We start from the raw sequence: 21,777 nt of genomic DNA, 5'->3' as shown, positions 1-21,777 counted from the left end.
CCTTGGCTTCCATCCTGTTCAAAGTGGTTGGGAGCATAAAAGACAAGTTCACACCCTTACCATTCTTACCAGCAGCAGGAGAAATTATACCCATGCAGTTTGGGCCAGTAATTTGGAGCCTTTCAGGCATATGATTTTTTTTTTTTTAATGAGAGTGGAAAGACTCTCAGGATTTCTTATGTCTTGACCACACAAGCCACAAACTATAAAGGGGAAAAGACATTTACAGGTTCAAACCTTTGGAAGTGAATGGGCAGTTGCCCAGCTGTTCAGGAGGAACCCTGAGCCTGACATTAGGACCCCTTAGACAGTCTTGAGCATCCACTATCTGTAAAAGAGTATAAATCTCACTTGGGAAACTGAAGTTTTGAAGTGGCAGGATCGGAAAAAATGTGACAAGATGGCCCTGGCTTCCATTTTCTACAAAGGAATCACGTGGGATAACTACTCCCACTGAAGTTGTAAATTTTGACCTTTCTGGAAAACCTAGACTTCTCCTTTGTGAATGAAGCCTTGACCAGCCTGTGGGAGCCAAGGCTGAAACCAATGAGGAGTTTACTTCACAGCAGTGTGGGTTCTCAAAAAATACCCTCTAACCCATCTACCAAGGTTGATCGGAGAACTGTGCCCCTGGACATTGAGCATCAGGCCAGGGCAGGTGGAGAGGTCCAAACCAAAGCCTCATGTGAACATGACCTTGGGCTAAACTCTGAATCTTAGCTGCCTCTTCTCAAAATGAGGCATGGCAATTACTACCTCAACAGGCTGTTAAGAGGATTAAATAAGATAATGCATGTGAAGTGTTTATCCTTGTCCTTTCAGAAATGCTCAATAATCATGTAGCAACTATTAATAGTACCAACAATAACAACAACATCACCAAAACCTGAATACACTTAAGTGCATACAGTCGGTAGTGCCGTGTTGCTACCAGGACCATTTTGTAAATCTTGCTTTGCTCCATCTGGACCACTCAGCACTTTTCTCTCTTCCAGCAATAAAAATTCACTTGTAGGAAAACCATTTAAATCAAGAATTAAAATATCTTTTCCATCTCAAACCACTACATAACATGCTTATCAGCTACAGGGCTGGTAATCCAATCTGCCTTGGATTATTGTTTGTTTGTTTTGCTAAGTATGAAAAACACACCAAAATACAGTAAAAGCTCAGTTGTTTCATGATCCATATGCCACACTAGAAACTCTCTCAAGTCACATGGTAAGAAGATAAATATATATACTGCTGCTAAGTCGCTTCAGTCGTGTCCGACTCCTAGCGACCCCATGGACTGCAGCCCACCAGGCTCCTCCATCCATGGAATTTGCCAGGCAAGAGTACTGGAGTGGGTTGCCATTGCCTTCTCCGAATATATATACTACTGTTCACCAAAACACCATTTCTTACAAGTAAACAGGAAATAAGTGTCCACAGGCAGGAAAATGGATAAATAATGATATATCCATACAAAGAATCGACTAGATAAGAGGTCAGCAAACTTTTTCTGCAAAGGGCCAGATAGTAAATATTTTAGGCTTTCCAGGCAGTACAGCCTCTGTCACAAACTCTGCTGCTTGGTGTGAAACGGTTGTAGATAATACATGAAGTTTATTTACAAAAAGAGGTGGCTGGCTAGACTTGGCCCAGAGGCCACAGATTGTTAACCCCTGAACTTGATCCACATCCATCAAAACGGACACACGTCAAGCAATGTAGAGCCAAATATGCAAGTTTCAAAACAATATGCCTGGTATGATTCATTAACTCAAAGTTTAAATATCTGAAAGCACTAACTACTTTCTAATATTTGTGTATATGTATATATTAGTAAATGTATAAAAACAGGCTCAACTGATAAACTCTTGAGTTCATGACAGAGAGATGTAGGAGAATCAACTGCAATTTTTTTTTTATATTTCTTTAAAATCCAAATATCCAACTCCAAAGCAAATAAGGCATAATGCCAAGACCTGATAAAGCTGGGTGGGAGAGACAGCTAATTATCACATTATTCCCTGTCTCAGGATTATATTTGAAAAACATCTCAAAAATTTATTTTTAAATGTTTAGTAAAAACAGGCATTTCCCTTTATTTTGAGGAGACAAGGCTTAAGAATCAAGTTAAATGTGTTTTTGCTCTGCATTAGTCTAATCCAATCGCTAAAACAGACGGAGGACTAAAGAACTGCTACATTATAAAGGAGTCCAGGTGTAAAAACAAACACTCTGAGAAAGAAAACTACGTACTATAAAACACCTAGAAAAAAAGTTGTTTTTAAAACAGCATTCACTGTTTTCTCAATTATAAAAGAATTTGTGCTATGTGTAAGAGGAGAAGAAAAACTTCGGGGGGGGAAAAAAAACAAAGAAAAATGTTACCCATGAATTACCCTATCACCCAACCATAACTATTAATATTCTGATGGGAGTAGCTGTCTAGGATTTGTTATGTGCATTTTTTACTTACAAAAATGGCATACCATATATACATTCTGTTTTGTAGACAGCTTATTTGAACAGCTTTTTTATTAGAATATTCATGGATGCACCTCTCTTTTCCTGGATTTTTATCTCAAAGTAGTACACATGCTATACACAGACTTCAGTCCTGACAGCTTAAAAGACTTTGATCGGACTTACCAGCCAAGTGGAGAAGTGCATTTCACCTCCATTCGTCATCTAGACCAAATCGAAGCTTCCTCAAAGCCCTCACTGAGTCACCACTCAGAGCTGCTTATTCTAAGCTGTTTATAACAAATGTCAGGTTAGCTACCACTGCTGTAGACCAGGACTATCTAATGAAAAATACAACCTACAAAACTATTGCTTGTTGATCATGAAAACATCTCTTAAGGATAAAAACTAAAACAACTGCCAACCTTACTTTGCAAACAGAGCAGCTGTTGTTAAGGAGATTAATAAGTAACTTGCTCCAATAACTTGCACCTACCCTATAGCAGAACCTTCATCCCTTGAACAAGATTTACTGGAAACTCAGGGTTCCATTAAGCCAGAGTTAATGGCTGCTGGCTGAATGCTGTGCTACATCTACTACACTTCTTATCAGCAAGTAATTTAGCATCAACTGCACTGAGCCTCCAGGGAAGCTGGAAAGAATATTGTTTATAATCTCATGCCTCTTACATGAACAAATTGAGCTTTTCTCAACTTTGCATTTCCACAAAACCCTCTTTTCATTCCAAACCTGCCTTTGTAACAACTCCAAACATCCAACTAATCACCCGTCTTGCTTGGCCATGGAACATTACTGTTCAGTCGCTCAGTCATGTCCGACTCTTTGCGACAACATGAATCGCAGCACGCCAGGCCTCCTTGTCCATCACCAGCTCCCAGAATTCACCCAAACTCGATGTGCATCGAGTCAGTGATGCCATCCAGCCACCTCATCCTCTGCCTTCCCCTTCTCCTCCTGCCCCTCATTACTGTTAGGAAAAAGAAAAAGGAGGGGGGATAAGGAGGAAAGGAATCAAGCCCACTTGGCCATGCCTCACCAGAACCTAGAAAAGGCACTCTTTCTTCCAGGCTGGAAAGGAAAAGTATGGGATGCAGCAGATATGTCCAGGAATCTATGTAGTCTAGTGGCCAGGAGTTCACTGATCCCACTCACCCCTCCATCACTCCCACTGACGCACTTTAAACTTTTTCCCCGTGACTTCTCCCTGTTTCTTTCTCTTGTCCCTACACCAGCTGTCTCTCTTGTATCTCAAGTTCAAATGCCTAAAAAAGAACCGCTCCATTTGGATCTTACAAGTCTAATCATCTCAAGTTCCACTGACCAGCCAACAAGCAAATAGCCAAGTTCAGATCCTTTTCCTTGATCAATTAACTGCAACTGTGGTGGATGGCGGGAAGGGTCAAAAGTACAGAGACAGCCAAATCTAAAGAACTGCCCAGGCCACTTTTGCCAGCAGAAGACTAAAGTGAGCAAGCTTCTGAGAGCTGGCTGGTCTTTTAAAGCTACTGGTAACTCATGCGAAACATTTATTAGTCTCAAACCAACTTCTAAGGTCTGCATTTCCGTGAAGGCATTACCAATATCCAGTTCATCAAGCAGGATAACACTGGGGTTCTCACTCATTCACAGATATCCTTGCCACAATATAAAGTGGCTTTCCACTGTCCTCTATTCTCCATTCCCATTTCACCCTGTATTAGACCTTTGGTCTTTCTTAGTTAACTTGGTTTCACTGTTTATTGCCTTTCTTATTCCAACCCAATCAGTTTATTTTTTCTTAGATTAGATCTATAAACAACTTTCAAAGTTACCACTCCCTGCTCAAAGCTATGGTCTAGTCATCTCATCCCCCTTCCCTCCCCTGCTGGCAGCCAAAATAGGTCCAAACGCTAACCCATGCAGACGACCCACAATAAGGCTTATGCCTACTTCCCAGAGTCATCACATGCTTTGTCCCTTATTACAGCTAAACTCACTTCTGTTTCAACACACAAACCATTCTGTGGTCTCCAGACGTCTCTTTATAACACTTCCTCCATCTGATAGCATTTATTACCTTCCTAGGGTACCACTTGCCAAAATCCTGTCATTCTCCAAGGTCAGTTCTGTGCACATAGCCTTTCCAAACTCCCCAGCAAAATGAGCTCTCTCCCTTGGTCCCATAGCACTTAATTGAAACTTCTATTACTTCTAGTCCAGTGCTGTCCAGTAGAGATGTGTCTAAATTTCCTAGTAGCTACATTCAAATTGAAAAGATGAAATTTAATAATATTGAACTCAATGTCAAAAATACTACCAGGTCAACATGTAATCAATATAAAAAGCGAGATATTTTGTATGTTTCCATATTACATCTTCAAAATCTGATATGTATTTTACACTTAGAGCATATCTCCATGAACTAGCCATATTGGAAGTGCTCAAGTGGCTGCCTTTTTGGATAAGGCATGATCAGCTCTTTCGAGCTAAAAATGGTATTGCTTCCTTCATTCCCACTCCATAAGCCCATGTTAAGACTTTAAACTTTGATTTTCTTTTAGTCCCAAGCTTCTAATTTATCACTCCTCCTCTTTCCCCTTTGGTAACCATAAATTTGTTTTCTATGTCTGTCAGTCTGTTTGTTTTGTAAATAAGTTCGTTTGTATCATTTTTTTTAGATTCCACATATGTGGTATCATATTTGTCTTTAACTTACTTCACTTAGTATGATAATCTCTAGGTTCATCTGTGTCGCTGCAAATGGCATTATTTCATTCTTTTTATGGCTGAGTAATATCCCACTGTGTGTGTGTGTGTGTGTGTGTATCAATATACACACACCACATCTTTACCTATTCATCTGTTGATAGATATTTCGGTTGCTTCCATATCTTTGCTACTGTAAACAGTGTGGTTATGAATGCTAGGGCACATGGACCTTTTCAAATTAAAGTTTTCATCTTTTCTGGGTATATGCCCAGGAGTGGGATTGTTGGATCATATGGTAGCTCTATTTGTAGTCTTTTAAGGAACCTCCATGCTGTTCTCCATAGTGGCAGTACCAATTTACATTCCCATCAACAGTGCAGGAGGGTTCCCTTTTCTCTACACCCTCTCCAGTATTTGTCATTTGTAGAGTTTCTGATGATGGCCATTCTGACTGGTGTGAGATGCTACTTCAATGTAGCTTTGATTTGCATTTCCCTAATAATTAGCAATGTTGAGCATCTTCTCATGTGCCTGTTGGCCATGAGGATGTCTTCTAAACTTTAGTTTTTCAGGCTATTATACCTTCCTTATATTGGTATCATCTAGAGCAGAAGTCAGCAAACTAAGGCCTAAGAGTCAAATCTAGCTGGCCACCTCTTTTTGTAAATAAAAGTTTTATTTTAATATCTTTGCTTATTCATTTACATTTGTCTATGTTGCAAGCAAATTCCAGAAAAACATCTATTTCTGATTTATTGACTATGCCAAAGCCTTTGACTATGTGGATCACAATAAACTGTGGAAAATTCTGAAAGAGATGGGAATCCCAGACCACCTGACCTGCCTCTTGAGAAACCTATATGCAGGTCAGGAAACAGTTAGAAGTGGACATGGAACAACAGACTGGTTCCAAATAGGAAAAGGAGTACGTCAAGGCTGTATATTGTCACCCTGCTCATTGAACTTATACACAGAGTACATCATGAGAAACGTTGGGCTGGAAGAAGCACAAGCTGGAATCAAGATTGCCAGGAAAAATACCAATAACCTCAGATATGCAGATGACACCACCCTTATGGCAGAAAGTGAAGAGGAACTCAAAAGGCTCTTGATGAAAGTGAAAGAAGAGAGTGAAAAAGTTGGCTTCAAGCTCAACATTCAGAAAACAAAGATCATGGCATCTGGTCCCATCACTTCATGGCAAATAGATGGGGAAACAATGGAAACAGTGACAGACTTTATTTTCTTGGGCTCCAAAATCACTCAGATGGCGACTGCAGCCATAAAATTAAAAGATGCTTACTCCTTGGAAGGAAAGTTATGACCAACCTAGATAGCATATTCAAAAGCAGAGACATCACTTTGTCAACAAAGATCCGTCTAGTCAAGGCTATGGTTTTTCCAGTGGTCATGTATGGATTCGAGAGTTGGACTGTGAAGAAAGCTGAGCACCGAAGAATTGATGCTTTTAAACTGTGGTGCTGGAGAAAACTGACAGTCCCTTGGACTGCAAGGAGATCCAACCAGTCCATTCTGAAGGAGATCGGTCCTGGGTGTTCTTTGGAAGGAATGATGCTAAAGCTGAAACTCCAGTACTTGTGGCCACCTCATGCAAAGAGTTGACTCATTGGAAAAGACTCTGATGCTGGGAGGGATTGAGGGCAGGAGGAGAAGGGGATGACAGAGGATGAGATGGCTGGATGGCATCACCGACTCGATGGACGTGAGTTTGAGTGAACTCCGGGAGGTGGTGATGGACAGGGAGGCCTGGCGTGCTGCAATTCATGGGGTTGCAAAGAGTTGGACACAACTGAGCGACTGAACTAAACTGATGTTGCTTTCACAGGACAATGGCAGAGTTGAGTAGACACAACAGAGACCATATGGCCCACAAAGCCTAAAATATTTACTATCAGGCCCTTTACAGAAACAGTTTGTCGATTCCTTCCACAGAGCAGTAATTCACAAAGTGTGGTCAGTAGGCCAGAGCTGGTCAGCAAGCCATTATCAGTCTCAAATGAGAAGGAGGTTCCATCAGAACGTAGATTTGTTTTTTTTCTATAAGATTTTCTTAATGAAGAAAGCAGTATATTAGCTAATAGTCTGGCACTGGGTCTGAGTCTCACTATAATTGTTTAATTGATTTTATTGTACTTATGTCACATAATTTAAAAAATTGTATAGGCAAATACAACAATTTTTTAAATAACACATTCATTTATTTAGGGCTGCACAGGGTCTTCATTGCTGTGCCTGGGCTTTTCTCTAGTTGCAGTGAGCAGGGGATGCCCTCTGGTTGTGGTGCACAGGCTCCAGGGTGCATGGACATCAGTAGTTGCGCTTCACGGGTTCCAGAGCACTGGCGAGGTAGTTGTGGCACACAAGCTTAGTTGCTCCATGGCATATGGGATCTTCCCAGACTAAGGGTCAAACCTGTGTCGCCTGCACTGGCAGGCAGATTCTTAGTCACTGGACTACCAGGAAGTCCGATTTTTTAACTTCATTGCTTCTGAGGCTCCAACTTGGATAAAAGAAGTTTCTCTGATTCCTGTATTTATATATCATCTCTATACTTTCTTACAGAATTTTGTTTTGTGTTCATATCTAAGCATTTAAGCCAACTAGACTTTTTAATAAAATTCAAGTAAGGGCTCCAATTTTATTTTTTCCAAATATACAGTAGTATTAGAATAATTTAAATGTAGCCTTCTCTAAAATGAATGTCCCTTTTCATATATTAAATTATATACACTAGAATTTATTACTGGATTCTCTATTATTTCACTGACCCATTTGTCTCTTTATAAGTCAACATCATACTGAATTAACTAGGGACTTTATAGTTTTATTAACTATGCATTGCTATGTAACAATATTATAAGAATAAAACAGCACACAGTTACTACCTCAGAGTTTCGGTGGGGTCAGGAGTCTGGGCACAACTTTACTCTGTCTTCTGTTTCAAGATCTCATTAAGCTTCAAGTTGGGTGGTTGCAGTCTCATTTGAAGCCAAAATGGGGAAGGATGTGCTTCCAAGGTCACTCGACTGATGGAATCATTTTGTTCCTTGTGCACTGCCAAACTGAGGGCCTCAGTTTCTTTCTGACTGTCAGCAGAAGACTGCCTTCAGTTCCTGCCCTGTGGTCTTCTCCATAGGATAGATCGCAACAAAAGAAACTTGTTTCTTCAAAGCCAGCCAGGGACAAAGTATCTCAGGAAGACATTACAATCTTATCTAATATAATCATGGACATGTATTCACACACATTGAAATACCTTTGTTGTATTCTCCTAGTTAGAAACTAGTCGCAGGTCCTGCCCAAACCCAAATGAAGGAGATTACACCAGAACATGAATACCGGAAACGAGGATGATGACAGTGGCCATCTTATATACAATAGTATATTCTGACAACAGCGGTAAGGCATATACTTCCTTCCCCCTGTTCCATATGTCTCTTGCCTTCTCAGGCATTTATTCTTCTACATAAACATTGTTTATATCAAGTGCCACTCCCTCCCCCCAAAAAGTTCCATTGGGACTCTATTTGGAATTACATTAAACACATTTTAAACTGATAATTTTATAGTACCAAATCTCCCAATTGAAGAACACAATGTTCTTCAATCTGTTCAGATCTTATAATCTTCAATAAGATTTTAGTTTTCTTCATATAAGAGCCTTACTTTTTTTTTTAACTATTCTGAAGTCGTTATGATTTCTGTTGCTACTGAGACTGAAATTTGTCCTCCCTTTTCTTTTCTAAGGCTTATGTAAAATAATGAAAAGCAATTAATTTTTGTATTTTTATCTTGCATCTAACCACTTTACCAAATTCTCATATTAGTTTATCTTTAGACTCTATTAGGTTTCTTCTGATACAACAACTGCATCTGTGAAGAGAGAAACTCATCTCACTGAGAAATAAGGATTGGTAATCTGAGGCAAGAATAAAAGTCTCTACACTCCTGGGGGGAAGAAGATTGATAATTCAGCAGGCATGGTAACTACCAGCACCCACTTCTAAACCAATTCGATCAGTGGCAATTCAGCTTAGTCTAATCATCAGTGACAACTCACCTTGTTTCAGGGAATATACTTCTAGAAGCTAATTACAGTGACAGCCTCACACAACTCAAGGTCAACCAATCAGCAGCACAGCAGTGACTATGCTTCCCAGAGGCAATCAACAACAGTCTCACCCCAATAGCCATGATTCTAAGGCCAAGGGCAACCACTCCTTCTGTAACCAAAGCAACCATCAAACACCACCAGGCTTCCCCAAAAGAACAGCAATCTGTTTCACTCATAAACTCTGCTTGACTAGTACTGCTCTCTTACTTTGTTAAGTAATAAATTCAGGGTTTTGTTTTACATATTGAATAACAATCTAATCTTTTGATAGAGGGAAAACTAAGACTTCCTAACTTCTCAGTGCAACTATAAACAAATACATTCCCCCTAAGGAATGGAAACTACTCCAAACTCCAAGCATTCAATTGCAGACACGTGGCAGACACCAATTCAGTGGGTGAGAAAAATACTAGATTGGCTGCATCTTGCTTATGGAACCTTCTCCTCAAACTAGCCTCATGGTACTACAGATCACAGGAAAGCATATGTTAAGAATTTATTTATAACAAACTATCACAGGCCAGAGTCATATCCCAGAAATCAGAATCACCTTAGGAATGGTTTCAAAAAATACATACCCAGGTCCCTCTGCAGATCAATTAAAATGGAAACTTTATGAGATAGGACCAAACAACTGTGTTCTCAAAGCCCCTTAGTGATTCTGATGAGCACTCCTCTAGTTAGGAATGATTAGCAAGGTCTCCTAAGAGTGACAAGGCCATTTTGGTTTACTAAGAGATACTGGACACCTAGCCTCAGACTTTTGGGCAAAGCAGACCAAATCAACAGTCCCATGCTAGACACTCAATAGGGTTTCCCTGGTGGTTCAGTGGTAAAGAATCTGCTTGCCAAGCAGGAGATGTGGGTTCAATCCCTGAGGCAGGAAGATCCCCTGGAGAAGGAAATGGCAACTCACTCCAGTATTCTTGCCTGGGAAATCCCATGGGGAGAAGGAGCCTGGCAGGCTACAGTCCATGGGGTTGCAAAAGAGTTGGACATGACTTAGCAACTAAACAATAACAAGCTACTCAATAGCCAGATATTCCCTAGCTATCTCCAGATCCAAGATGAACCAGGCCTGCTATTACACTGTTCTCTCTGAATCAGTGGCTCTCAATCCTATTTGCACAGCTGAATCACCTGGAAGATTATTTTAAAACTATGAAAGCTGGCACCCTCCTCCAGGCCAAATGAATCAGAACCTCTTACCATGAAGTCTAAGCATATACTATTTTAGGGCTCCTTAGGCAACCCTGATGGGCAAATAGGATTGACAACCATAAATGTACATTGCTCACCTGACCCAACCCATCTTTTATTTTAGTACAAGGCAACTGCAATTTCCCCTACAACAAATGATGATGAAAAAGCCTATCATACCTTACAAAAAGCACAAAGAAAATCTTCCACAGTAGAACTGGGATCCTTAATTCTATCACCAAACTCTTTCACAGGCTTACAAGTTCAAGTGATCAAATAACCAAAGGGAAATCAAGACAAAGAAAAGCTCTTTCCTATCTTCCCCCCTTTATGTCATTTTCTTGATGAATACTGGGACTCTACAGGAAGGAAAGGAAAGTCACTCAGTCATGTTCGACTCTTTGTGACCCCATGGACTGTAGACTACCAGGCTCTTCCCTCCATGGGATTCTCCAGGCAAGAGTACTGGAGTGGGTTGCCATACTCTATAAAAAGGTATAAAAATGTTCAGCCAGGAATGAAAAGTATCCTGTCAAGGCAAGTAGGATAACAGCCAAAAAAGGAAATTTAGGAGCAGTAATCCAACGATCTGCCTGTCATGTGGAGATAAGCCAAATTGGAAGCTGCTGTAATGGGTCCAAAGGAGAAAAAGACATAACAATCTATTTTTTACAGTGCACTTCAAATTGCTTTAGCGGTGCATTAGTCACCTATGTCAAAGGTTTAACATGTTTAAACAGAGAAACACAGTCACAGACGACTTTCCATTCAAAGCACCTTCTTGAGTGCTTCCTTAAAACAGTACATAATGCTGAGCAGTCAATGAATCATCAGGAATGGAGCCCACGGTAGGGTCAAATCAAGAACTCTAGCTGTAATTAAAATTGAGCAGAGTATTTCAATCTATCTGGATAAAAAGTCAGCTAGTTTCTAAGCAACTGAGCGACTTCCCTTTCACTTTTCACCTTCATGCATTGGAGAAGGAAATTGCAACCCACTCCAGTGTTCTTGCCTGGAGAATCCCAGGGACGGGGGAGCCTGGTGGGCTGCCGTCTCTGGGGTCCCACAGAGTTGGACATGACTGAAGTGACTTAGCAGCAGCAGGAAGTAGAAAAAACTTAACGTTCCACAATGCTAAAAGGTAGTGCAAGTGGCCTAACTGTATGTTGCATACAGGAAGTAAAGTGAATTAAATAAGAAAAAAAAAACTCTTCAGATTATAATGCACAAGTTGTGCAATAAACACAGAGGGTTATCATTGTGGTAACAGAAAAATAGAAGAGCCCTGACCCATGCAACATCAAGTTCCCCACCATACTTTGAAACTCTGCTGCTTCCACATTAAATTAATCCAGCAAGGTCTGAATTAGATCAGAAGACACACGGGCCTCCACTTGATGGGAAGAAATTCAATGAACAGGAAAAAACAGCAGCAACCTTCAGAACTTCGTTCCCATTTATCCAACTCCATTCCCTGATGACCAGATAACCTTGAAGAGAATGCGGTTTAGTAAGCCTGTTCCAACCTAGAACAACCTCCTTAACATCCAAAAGCTCTTTAAAAGTTGAAAAGTAGGTACCAATATCTATTAGAAGATCCCAACTGTTGCCATCTCAGATGCTCTATTTAATCACTCACAATCAACTCCGTATTTAATTAGTTACATGCAAGGTAGAGATAAAGATATAAAGGACTTCCAGTTAAAGATGATGGATTGAACACATCCATTTACCTTGGCTAGCACCCAAAAGTCCACTGAAATGACTGGATTTTTTTTTTTAAACCCACAATAACAAAGAGAATGGAAGAGGAGACAACCACAATGACATTTTGGAAGCTGAGAAAAAGCCAAATCTTATGGCAGCTGTGAGCAAATCCAAGAATAAAATATTTGCACACAAGCACCCCCAGAAGGCAATTCCATGCACTCTTGGGACCAGGCACAAAAAGGAGCTAAAATATGGAGAATCTGGGAAAAGCTTTTTGAAAAGCAATTAGATGCCCTCCAACTTCCAGTCTCTGTCTTCTCCCCCATTCTATCATGGGTTCAGAGATTTACTATCTAGGGAGAATGAACTAGAGAAGAAAAGCACAGTGGAGACTGGATTCTACCCTCGAAACAGGAGCTTAAACAAAGGTCTATTTATACCACATGTGGAGACATCTATATCCTTAACCTTGTTCATCCAGAGAGAAGACCTGGAAGATTCTTCTATAGCAAATCTGATTAGACCAAAGGAAAAGACTCAGTTCCAAAACTCAATGGCCCAGCTAAATCACCCAACTTACAAACTCTCACTTCATGCTAAGAGGTTCCAGTCAGCATTTCTAGAGCTCCGCTCTTAAACATATACAGAACAGAGAGCAAATGGTTACCAGAAATTTGAGGTCAGTCTGTAGTATGCCAGATAACACAGAAGCTGGGAGGAAACTGCAGAAGGAAGCAGACTTTAAAAAAAAACCCATCATTAATATTGTCAGAAGATCTTAAAATATTACATTTATGGTGGGATGCTAGAAAAAGAAATGCTCAGACCTCAACAGGGAGCTCCTAAAAATCAACATATAAAACACAAGAAAAATGCAATAGCAGGCAAGGTAAACTGGGAGAGATCTTCCAGAAGGCAGAACAAAAAGACAAAGAATTAGAAAACAGAAGGGAGGAAAATTAGAAGATCTAAGAGGTCCAACACTGAAACAGACACAACAGAGAAAATGAAAGGAAATTTAAAATAAAGCAAAACAGAACAATTCAAGAAAGTTTCCCCAAATGGAAGGACCTGAGTTTGCACAATGAAAGGGTACAGAGGAAAGATAGAAATAAACATATGGCAAGAGGTAATATTGTGAAATTTCAGAGCACTAGGAACTAGAAAGATTCCAGATGCTTTCAAAGAAAAGCACAATTTAATAATAAAACTCATTTGGATTTCTCAACAGCAACAAGAGCAAGAGACCTAGGGGAGAAGAGGAAGTGACAGAAAAATTCTGAGGGTAAATGATGTATGAACTAGAATTCTATACTCAGCCAAACTATCAAATTATGTGCAAGAGCATAATAAGATGTTCATACCTGCAAAGCCTCAACAAATTAACCTCTCATGAACTCTTTTCCAGACAGCTACTAGAAGGTTTGCTCCACCAAAATGGATGAACGAAAAAGAGGAAGAAGACAGGACATCTAGGAAACTGAAGACTCAACATAAAAGGAGACAAGATTCCCCAGGATAATGGTAAAGGGAGATTATAATGATGTCAGCTGTTTCAAAGGCCCAGCGAACACTAGCCTACTCTGGGAGAAACATCTCTAACAATATTAATGATTGTTTTTTAAGAATAAAAAACTGACAGGATACACGACGTGTTTCAATACACTAAGTGAAGATATGCAGCTCTTGGGGGAGAATACGCGGATAATTTAGTGATGAATGAAGAAAATTAACAAGTGAAGGATAAAACAAGGCAACTTTTAACTGAAGGGGAAAAGCTGTGCAAGCAATCATAATAGACACTACAAGGTTCAGCTGTGAATCAGCTTACCTAATTAATATGATCACTGACTACTGCTCTAACCAAGTTGATATGATAACTGATAAAAGATATATTGGGGTCTACCCAATTTAGGAAAGATGTGAGGGAGGGAGAAAGGGGTAAGAGAACTAGATCGTGATCTTCCATAGTACGAAAACAATATATAACACCTAATACTGAAAAGTAATAGATTAACTGCTTTATTTAGAAACGAAGGTAACATGGTAAAAGCAGCGCTAGTAAAAGTTGGTAAACATTCATTTGAAATACCTGGCATACAAGACATTCAAAGAATGTTTGTTGAAATCCAAAGATACGCAAAAGGGTAAGTGTAGCCTTAAGTGTGCACCCAAATTCAAACACTTTGTAAAACGTTAGGGGCTGTTCTTTAAGACTTTCCCCCTCTACTTAATCCAAGTACCTAAACTTTCTGGATGACAAAAGAAATATTCTGACCATTATTTCTTTTAATCTTCTCCCTAAAAAGATTAGAGATGCTTCCAAAATTAAAAAAAAAAAAAAACACTGATATTTCACCATAAGAAAATTTGGTATCATAATTGATCAAGCTAATTTCCTCTTTGGATCATCAAAGAAGAAACCAAATCCAATATACACTGGAACGAAGCAAGGATATTTCTCTTTACCATATTATTTAGTGGATGTAACCATAGTGGATTTCAATCTTAGCTTAGAACTCAGATGGGTGTTTAAAATACATTAAAAATTTTTCTAAATCAAAACAGAATTTACCTTGTAAGCATAACATTTATAGTTTTCCTATTCGTTGTTGAAAAAACTATTTGTCATGGAGTTTTTGTTGTTGTTGTTTTAGAGTAAGATAGATATCTTTTCTTATTCAAGCTTAACAAATTAAATTCCAATTAAAATTTTAGATAATTAAAGTGGCTGGCAAACTAGCTGATCATAAAAATATAATAACTGAAGTATCATTAGAAGATCAAGTCTCAAAGTTCTCTACTCCACCTTTCCACACATCAGTCAGGAACACGTTTAAACCACCACAGGTAGACAGAAAATATCACTTTTAAAAACCCTCCCAATTGAGGTGAGTTGAAATAAATACATGAGCCCAAAAGTAGTTAATAAAATTTCATTCATTTATTCATTTGTTAAATACTTCCAGAGTAAACCTTCTATGTGTCAGGCACTGTTTGCTAGTCTTAAAGCTCAGGATAACTTACTACTAGGTGTGTTTTTTCCTCCTTTGAAAATGAAACATACAAATCAAGGACCATAATGGAGCCACTTACCTAACATTCAGGTGATACTATTTAACTGGAGGATCATCCCATCTATTTCAATACTATTACAAAAGAACCACCTACCTTTATCTCCAAATAAAAAGGAGAATGTTTCTCTTCTTACTTGCAATTGTGCTGTGAGTGCTTGGGTATGGTGGTTCCAAACAGTAGTAAATATAGGAGTTTTGCATAAGATTCTCTTTTTCTACATATTAACTTATTACTATGTAAAGTCCACTAGTGCAGAGGTTGTGGGCACTGTTGACATTCTGAGCCAGATAATTCTTGTGAAGGGTTGTCCTGAGCCTTGCAGTATGCTTAGCAGCACCTGTGGCCTCTACCAATGAGATGCCCGTAGCACCCCACTCCCAGCTGTGACCAAAATACGTCTGCAGACATGGCCAAATACTGGGGGAGGGGAGACGCAAAACTGCTGCTGAGAACCACTGCTTTAGAGGAACATCTCAGAGAGGGAGAGTAATTATAAATAGAAGAGGCCAGATAAAACAAGATCTCTCTTACTTTCTTTTTTTAATTTATTTTAATTGGAGGCTGATTTACAATATTGTGGTGGTTTTTGCCATACACTGACATGAAACAGCCATGGGTGTACATGTGTTCCCCATCCTGAACCCCCCTCTCACCTCCCTCCCCATCCCATCCCTTTGGGTCATCCCAGCACACCGGCCCTGAGCACCCTGTCTCATGCATTGAACCTGGACTGGCGATCTATTTCACATATGATAATATACATGTTTCAATGCTATTCTCTCAACAATCCCACCCTTGTCTTCTCCCACAGAGTCCAAAAGTCTATTCTTTACATCTGTGTCTCTTTTGCTGTCTTGCATATAGAGTCATTGTTACCAACTTTCTAAAGTTAAGTCAGAAAGAAAAACACCAATACAGTATATTAACGCATATATAAGATCTCTCATAACTGTAGGTACATCAATCTCTTGATGCTACTGGTCTACCACCATTTTAAGCTCAAATGTCTTCTAGTCCTAAATCTGAGGTATGGGAAGAGAAGTAGTCACATTAAAATGATTCAAAGAAAACAGGAAGGAAAAAATTCTGCCTAATCTTTTGTCCGTCTTCCACTTAAAAGAACACCAAGATCATCCTTCTTATAAATTACCTAACATAATCCCAGAAGTTTTGACAAATATTTGAGTACCTACTACATGCCAGAGAAAGATACATTCATCAACTACATTTACTGAATAGACAAATCACTCTTATAGACAGTATTTTCTTCATAAGCTCTCATTTGGTAAAAATTCTTAAATATGATACTAAAAGCACAAACAAAAAATAGGTAGATTGGACTTTATCAAAATAAAAAAACCCTTTGTACGTCAAGGGACACCACCAAGAAAGTAAATAAACAACCCATAGAATCAGGGAGACCTGGCATGCTGCAGTCCATGGGGTCACAAAGAATCAGACATGGCTGGACAAATGAACAACAGGAGAAAATATCTGCAAATGATGTATCTGATAAGAGACTTAAATCAAGAATATATAAAGGACACATACAACACCCACAACAATGTTTAAAAAATAACTGAAATAAAAGTTGGGCAAAAGACATGAACAGACATTTCTTAAAGGAAGATATACAAATGACCAATAAGCACATAAAAAGATGCTGAGTATCACTGCTCATCAAGGAAATTCAAATCAAAACCACAATGAGATATCTACTAGCATGGCTAGAATTTTAAAAGTCAGATAATAACAAATGTTGGCAAGAAAGTGGAGAAATACTTTAAATCACAGTATTCATACACTGCTGGAAGGAATATAAAATGGTGCAGTCACTTTGGTAAACAGTCTGGCTGCTGCTGCTGCTGCTGCTACTGTGAAGTCGCTCAGTCGTGTCTGACTCTTACAGACCCCATGGACTGTAGCCCACCAGGCTCCTCAGTCCATGGGATTTTCCAGGCAAGCATACTGGAGGGGGGTGCCATTGCCTTCTCCAAAACAGTCTGGCAGGTCTTCAAATGATTAATCAGAGTTACCATATGACCCAGCAAATCCACTCCTAGGTATATACCCAAGAGAAATGAAGACATATGTTCACACAAAAACTTGCACGTAAATGTTTACAGCACTGACACTCATAATAGCCACAAGATAGAAATAATCCAAATGTCTATCAGTGGACAGATGAATGAACAAAATGGGATACAGTGTATAAGCATGCAGTGGAATACTATTTGGCCATTAAAAGGAATGCACATGAATGAGAACATTATGCTAAGCAAAAGAAGCCATTCACAAAAGACCACATACTATATGATTTCATTTAGATGAAATGTCCAGAAAAAGGAAATCTATACAAAAAGTAGATTAGTGACTGCTTAGAGTGGTGAGCGGAGAAGGCAATGGCAACCCACTCCAGTACTCTTGCCTGGAAAATCCCATGGATGGAGGAGCCTGGTAGGCTGCAGTCCATGGGGTCGCTAGGAGTTGGACACGAATGAGCGACTTCACTTTCACTGTTCACTTTGATGCACTGGAGAAGGAAATGGCAACCCACTCCAGTATTCTTGCCTGGAGAATCCCAGGGATGGGGTTGCACAGAGTCGGACACGACTGAAGCGACTTAGCAGCAGCAGCAGTGGGGTGGTGAGGGTTATTGAGAGCAGAAAAGAGAATGATAGCTAAAAGGTATGGGGTTTCTTTTTCAGGTTATGAAAATGTTCTAAAATTGATTGAGGTGATGGTTACACATTATCTGTGAATATACTAAAAACCACTAATTTGTACACTTTAAAAGGGGTGAAGTATGTGAATTAAATCTCAATAAAGCTGTTTTTTTTTTTTCTTGCCATTTAAGGTATAATGGAAAACACAGCATTTGTACCATAGTTTATTCACAAAAATGTCTAATTTAAAAATACCCTTGCATCTAGAGAGATCTCATTCGTTGGTTGTGAAGTATGGAGTGATTATTAAATGCTATTTAAACTATTAAATTTGTCAGGTAAACATTTAAGAGACTACAGAAATCTTCAAAGTTTAAGGAAAAACATGAAAATGCAGGCATCAAGGAACTTCAGAAGACATGAAATGTACTTAAGATGTATTAGCGTGCATTAAGTAATTGGATTCAGGAGGTTGGGGAGGGGAGGGAGTAAACAAGAGTTTAAAAGCTCCCAAGAAAAGCCTTCCTCTAGAAGGCTCCCTTCTTTACCAGCAAGCAGAAATGCTGGAAGATTTTTCAGGAAGCTAAAAATAATTACCCATATGATTTACTTCAGGAACAAATAGGAAGTCAAGTAAATAGGAAGGGCCAAACACGAAGAGATATAATGAAACAAACAAACAAAAAAGCTAAACCAGTTCCCAGGAGAGCTTACTGGGAAGTTTCAGCAACCAGCATGCATTCTTGCTTTTACCAAGAAGAACATAATATAGGATCTGGGCAGAGCTCACAATTCCACTACTGAAATTTCAGCCCAAATAAATTCCATTTCTGTGGTTGCCTGTGTGATATACCAGTTAATCTATCTTATCTCATTGCAGAGTTCTTGGTATACCTGATCCCCAGAGTCCACAGATTCCTGACCTGAAGAATCGCCAATGACAAGGAATGTCCGCGGGGGGCGGGGAGCGCATTAGGATTTTTTTTTTTTTTATCCTTAATAAATCTCAGTTCCTGCCTTGGTCATTACAAACAGCCTGTTTCACCATCAGGCCAAGTCTGAGCACCTCATAAAGCACTGTGCCCCACTTTCAACCCAAAATTAGGGTTGTGGGGCGGGGGGAAAGGCAAAGAGAAAACCACCAAAAACGGGGATTGGCTTTTTCTGCAGAGCCTCGGGTTTCAAAATGACTGCCTTGAAAACTGAAGTGACCCAGATCATTGAGGGGTGGGTAGTGACATTCATTCTCCTGTAGGGTGGCTGTGGCTTGGTTCAGGAAAGGAAAACTTGGGGAGAAGGGAGTCTACACCGAAAGAGAAATAACGGGGAATGGTCTTTAGGTACCACCTACTTCAAATGAATCACTGCAGTGTCAGCCCTGCACTGATTCCACGAATTGCCGAACAGGATGAGGTAAGGCACAAGCCTGGAGTCCGCCCCCCCCCCCCCCACTCCTCCTCCAGCTCGCAGAGGCTTCTGCTGAGGGGCTGACGTCACCCTTCTGCATTGAGGTTCAAGGACCGATAGCAGCACCAGCTAAGACGGGGAGCAGAGTTGGGGAGCTATTGCTGTCATCAAGTGGTGGGGGTCCTTCCCTGGGGCTCTGCAGAATGGGTTCACGCAACGACAGAAAGATGAGTGTAAGGGTGCAGGCGAGTGGGCAAAAGGTCCTAAGACCTGGGTCTCCGAGAAAGCGCAAAGATGCCCCTGGTTTATGTAAGACCCTCTTCCCTTCGTGCGTTTCGGCGCGGCGGCGGCGCCCACCCCCTGTCAGTGCGCTTGGGGGGCCTTTGATCTCCCTTGCCCAGCCAAGCAGCTCACGGCTCCCGGCGCCTGCCTCTCGCAGCCCCGCGGGGTCGGGAATAACCGGGAATCTGGGATCAAACCCTGCGCTCTCGCGCCTGCTCCCAGCCGGCCACAGGTTAGCTCCAAGAGGCGCCGCGAACGGGCTGGTAAGGGAGGATGGGGAGGGGGGTCCAGAGAGGAAAACAGCTGAATAAAACCGCAACTTTCCCCAGAGGCTGACCCTAACCCGCGAGCTTAAAAGAATAAGTCAATGCATTAAAATATTTTGGAAAGGTCGACAACCTGCAATCATCGCCACCACACAGCCCTTTGCAACCTACACCGGGCGGGGTGCAGGGTCCGAGCAGCCCCAAAGCTGCACCCTGCCATCCTGCAGCCCCAGCCCTGCGCCTATCTCCGTAAGGAGGGGACCGAGATTTGATTTTTGCTTTGGTTTTTTTCCTCCCCCATCCCTTCCCGGAGCATCACTACACTGACCGATGGACGGCAGCGCAGCCGCCGGTCCGGCGTGGCCACTCACCCAGAAGACGAAGGAGTAGATGATGAGGAGGGTTTTGAGACAGGTTATCACAGGTTTGGTCTCCATTCTCCTCGATGCCATACTACAGAGCTCCGGCGGCGGCGGCGGCGGCTGGAGGCGGGCGGGCGCGCGGGAGGGGGGAGGGGGCGGGGCGGGGCGGGGCAGGGGCGCGTGCGGCTAGAGGCCCCGTGCGCGCGTGCACGCGAGGCTGCGCGCGTGCTTGAGCGCGCACCCGGCAGAGCGCCCACTTAAGGAATCGACCGGCGGAAACTGCGCATGCGGAGGAGGCCGTTCGCCCGCGCGAATCCGCACAGGCTCAGCCAGCCAGCCAGCCGAGGAGTGGGGCAGGGCCTCCGGGAGTGAGTAGAAGAGTTTTTGCTTTGTACGCAGTAGGGCTTTCCATTTGCAGGATTGTCTGCACCTGGTTTATTGCCATCCCCGGAAAGCAATCGGATTTCTACATTTGGACGGCCCACCAGGCCATCTGAGATGGAAGTGGCCCAGTAGTCGTGTCCTTGGAACAAGCTGGCCTTGTCTGTGCCAGTAACAGACTGTGACAGGTGGCCGGAGATACAGCTGGAGGGATGGTTAGGAACACGGGAGCTCAGACAGACACCCCCAGTCCTTGCCACCACGGGCGCTCCATGCTTTCTTGACATTTTGGAAGCCGAATGACAAGGTTCTATGTGAAAGTACCATTCATTCTTCACATAAAATGTATAACAGAAAAAAAAGTGTTTAAAGTCCCTGAGACTCATGTTCCCCACCCTAACAAGTACAGACCAGCTCACACTCAGGAAAGAACTGTTTTAAGGTCAAAAATTAAGGTTGGAAAGCAATTCAGAAGTTCCTCAAAACGTTAAACACAGAGTTACCATATGACCCAGTGGTTCCACTCCCAAGAGAAATGAAAACATGTCCACACAAAAGCCTGCCCATGAATGTTCACAGCACCCCAATGTCCATCACTTGTGAAGAGATAAACGTAATGTAGCACATTCATACAGTGGAAAATTATTTGGTCACACACACACACACACACAAAACAACGAAGCACTGATATTTGCTGTAATATGTTTGAGCCTTGAAAATATGCTAAGAAGCCAGACACAAAAGACCACATACTGAATGTTCCATTTATAGGCAATGTCCAGAATAGACAGATCCATAAAGACAGAAATAGATTAGTTTGCAGGGGGGCAACAGGAATGAGGAGCGACTGTTGATGAGTAGGGGGTTTCTTTGGGGAGTGACAAAAATGCTCTGGAATTAGATTGTGATGATGGCTGCATAATTTTGTGAATATACTAAAAACCACTTAATTGGACACTTTAAAAGGGTGAATTTTATAGCACATGAATTATATCCCAATAAAAAAGCAATGTACACTCCACCCAGATTTCCTGTGGCTGGTTTGCAGAGGAACACACAGTACAGATTCTGTGGGAGATTTTGCTGGATTCCTAAGAGACTCTGCAGTCAAAACAGTGACATTCTC

General features: G+C 41.1%; 1 protein-coding gene across 2 annotated transcripts in view; it reads right to left on the bottom strand.

Annotated features, from left to right (window-relative positions):
- Positions 1–20,406, bottom strand: part of TSPAN7 (tetraspanin 7) — a 131,275-nt gene extending 110,869 nt beyond the window's left edge. Inside the window, exon 1 of one of the 2 annotated variants that reach the window (XM_027533624.1) lies at positions 20,280–20,406. In XM_027533624.1, coding sequence (XP_027389425.1) covers positions 20,280–20,360 — 81 coding nt within the window. In that variant the 5' untranslated portion in view covers positions 20,361–20,406. Of the gene's footprint in view, positions 1–2,640; positions 2,835–20,279 lie in introns of those variants that run through there. The other variant, XM_027533625.1, reaches the window with a different exon arrangement.
- Positions 20,407–21,777: the final 1,371 nt, after the last annotated feature.

Source organism: Bos indicus x Bos taurus, chromosome X (assembly GCF_003369695.1).
Source record: "Bos indicus x Bos taurus breed Angus x Brahman F1 hybrid chromosome X, Bos_hybrid_MaternalHap_v2.0, whole genome shotgun sequence".
Classification (NCBI taxonomy): domain Eukaryota; kingdom Metazoa; phylum Chordata; class Mammalia; order Artiodactyla; family Bovidae; genus Bos; species Bos indicus x Bos taurus.
Note: the sequence above shows the minus strand (reverse complement) of the source record. Positions and strands in the feature narration are given on the sequence as shown.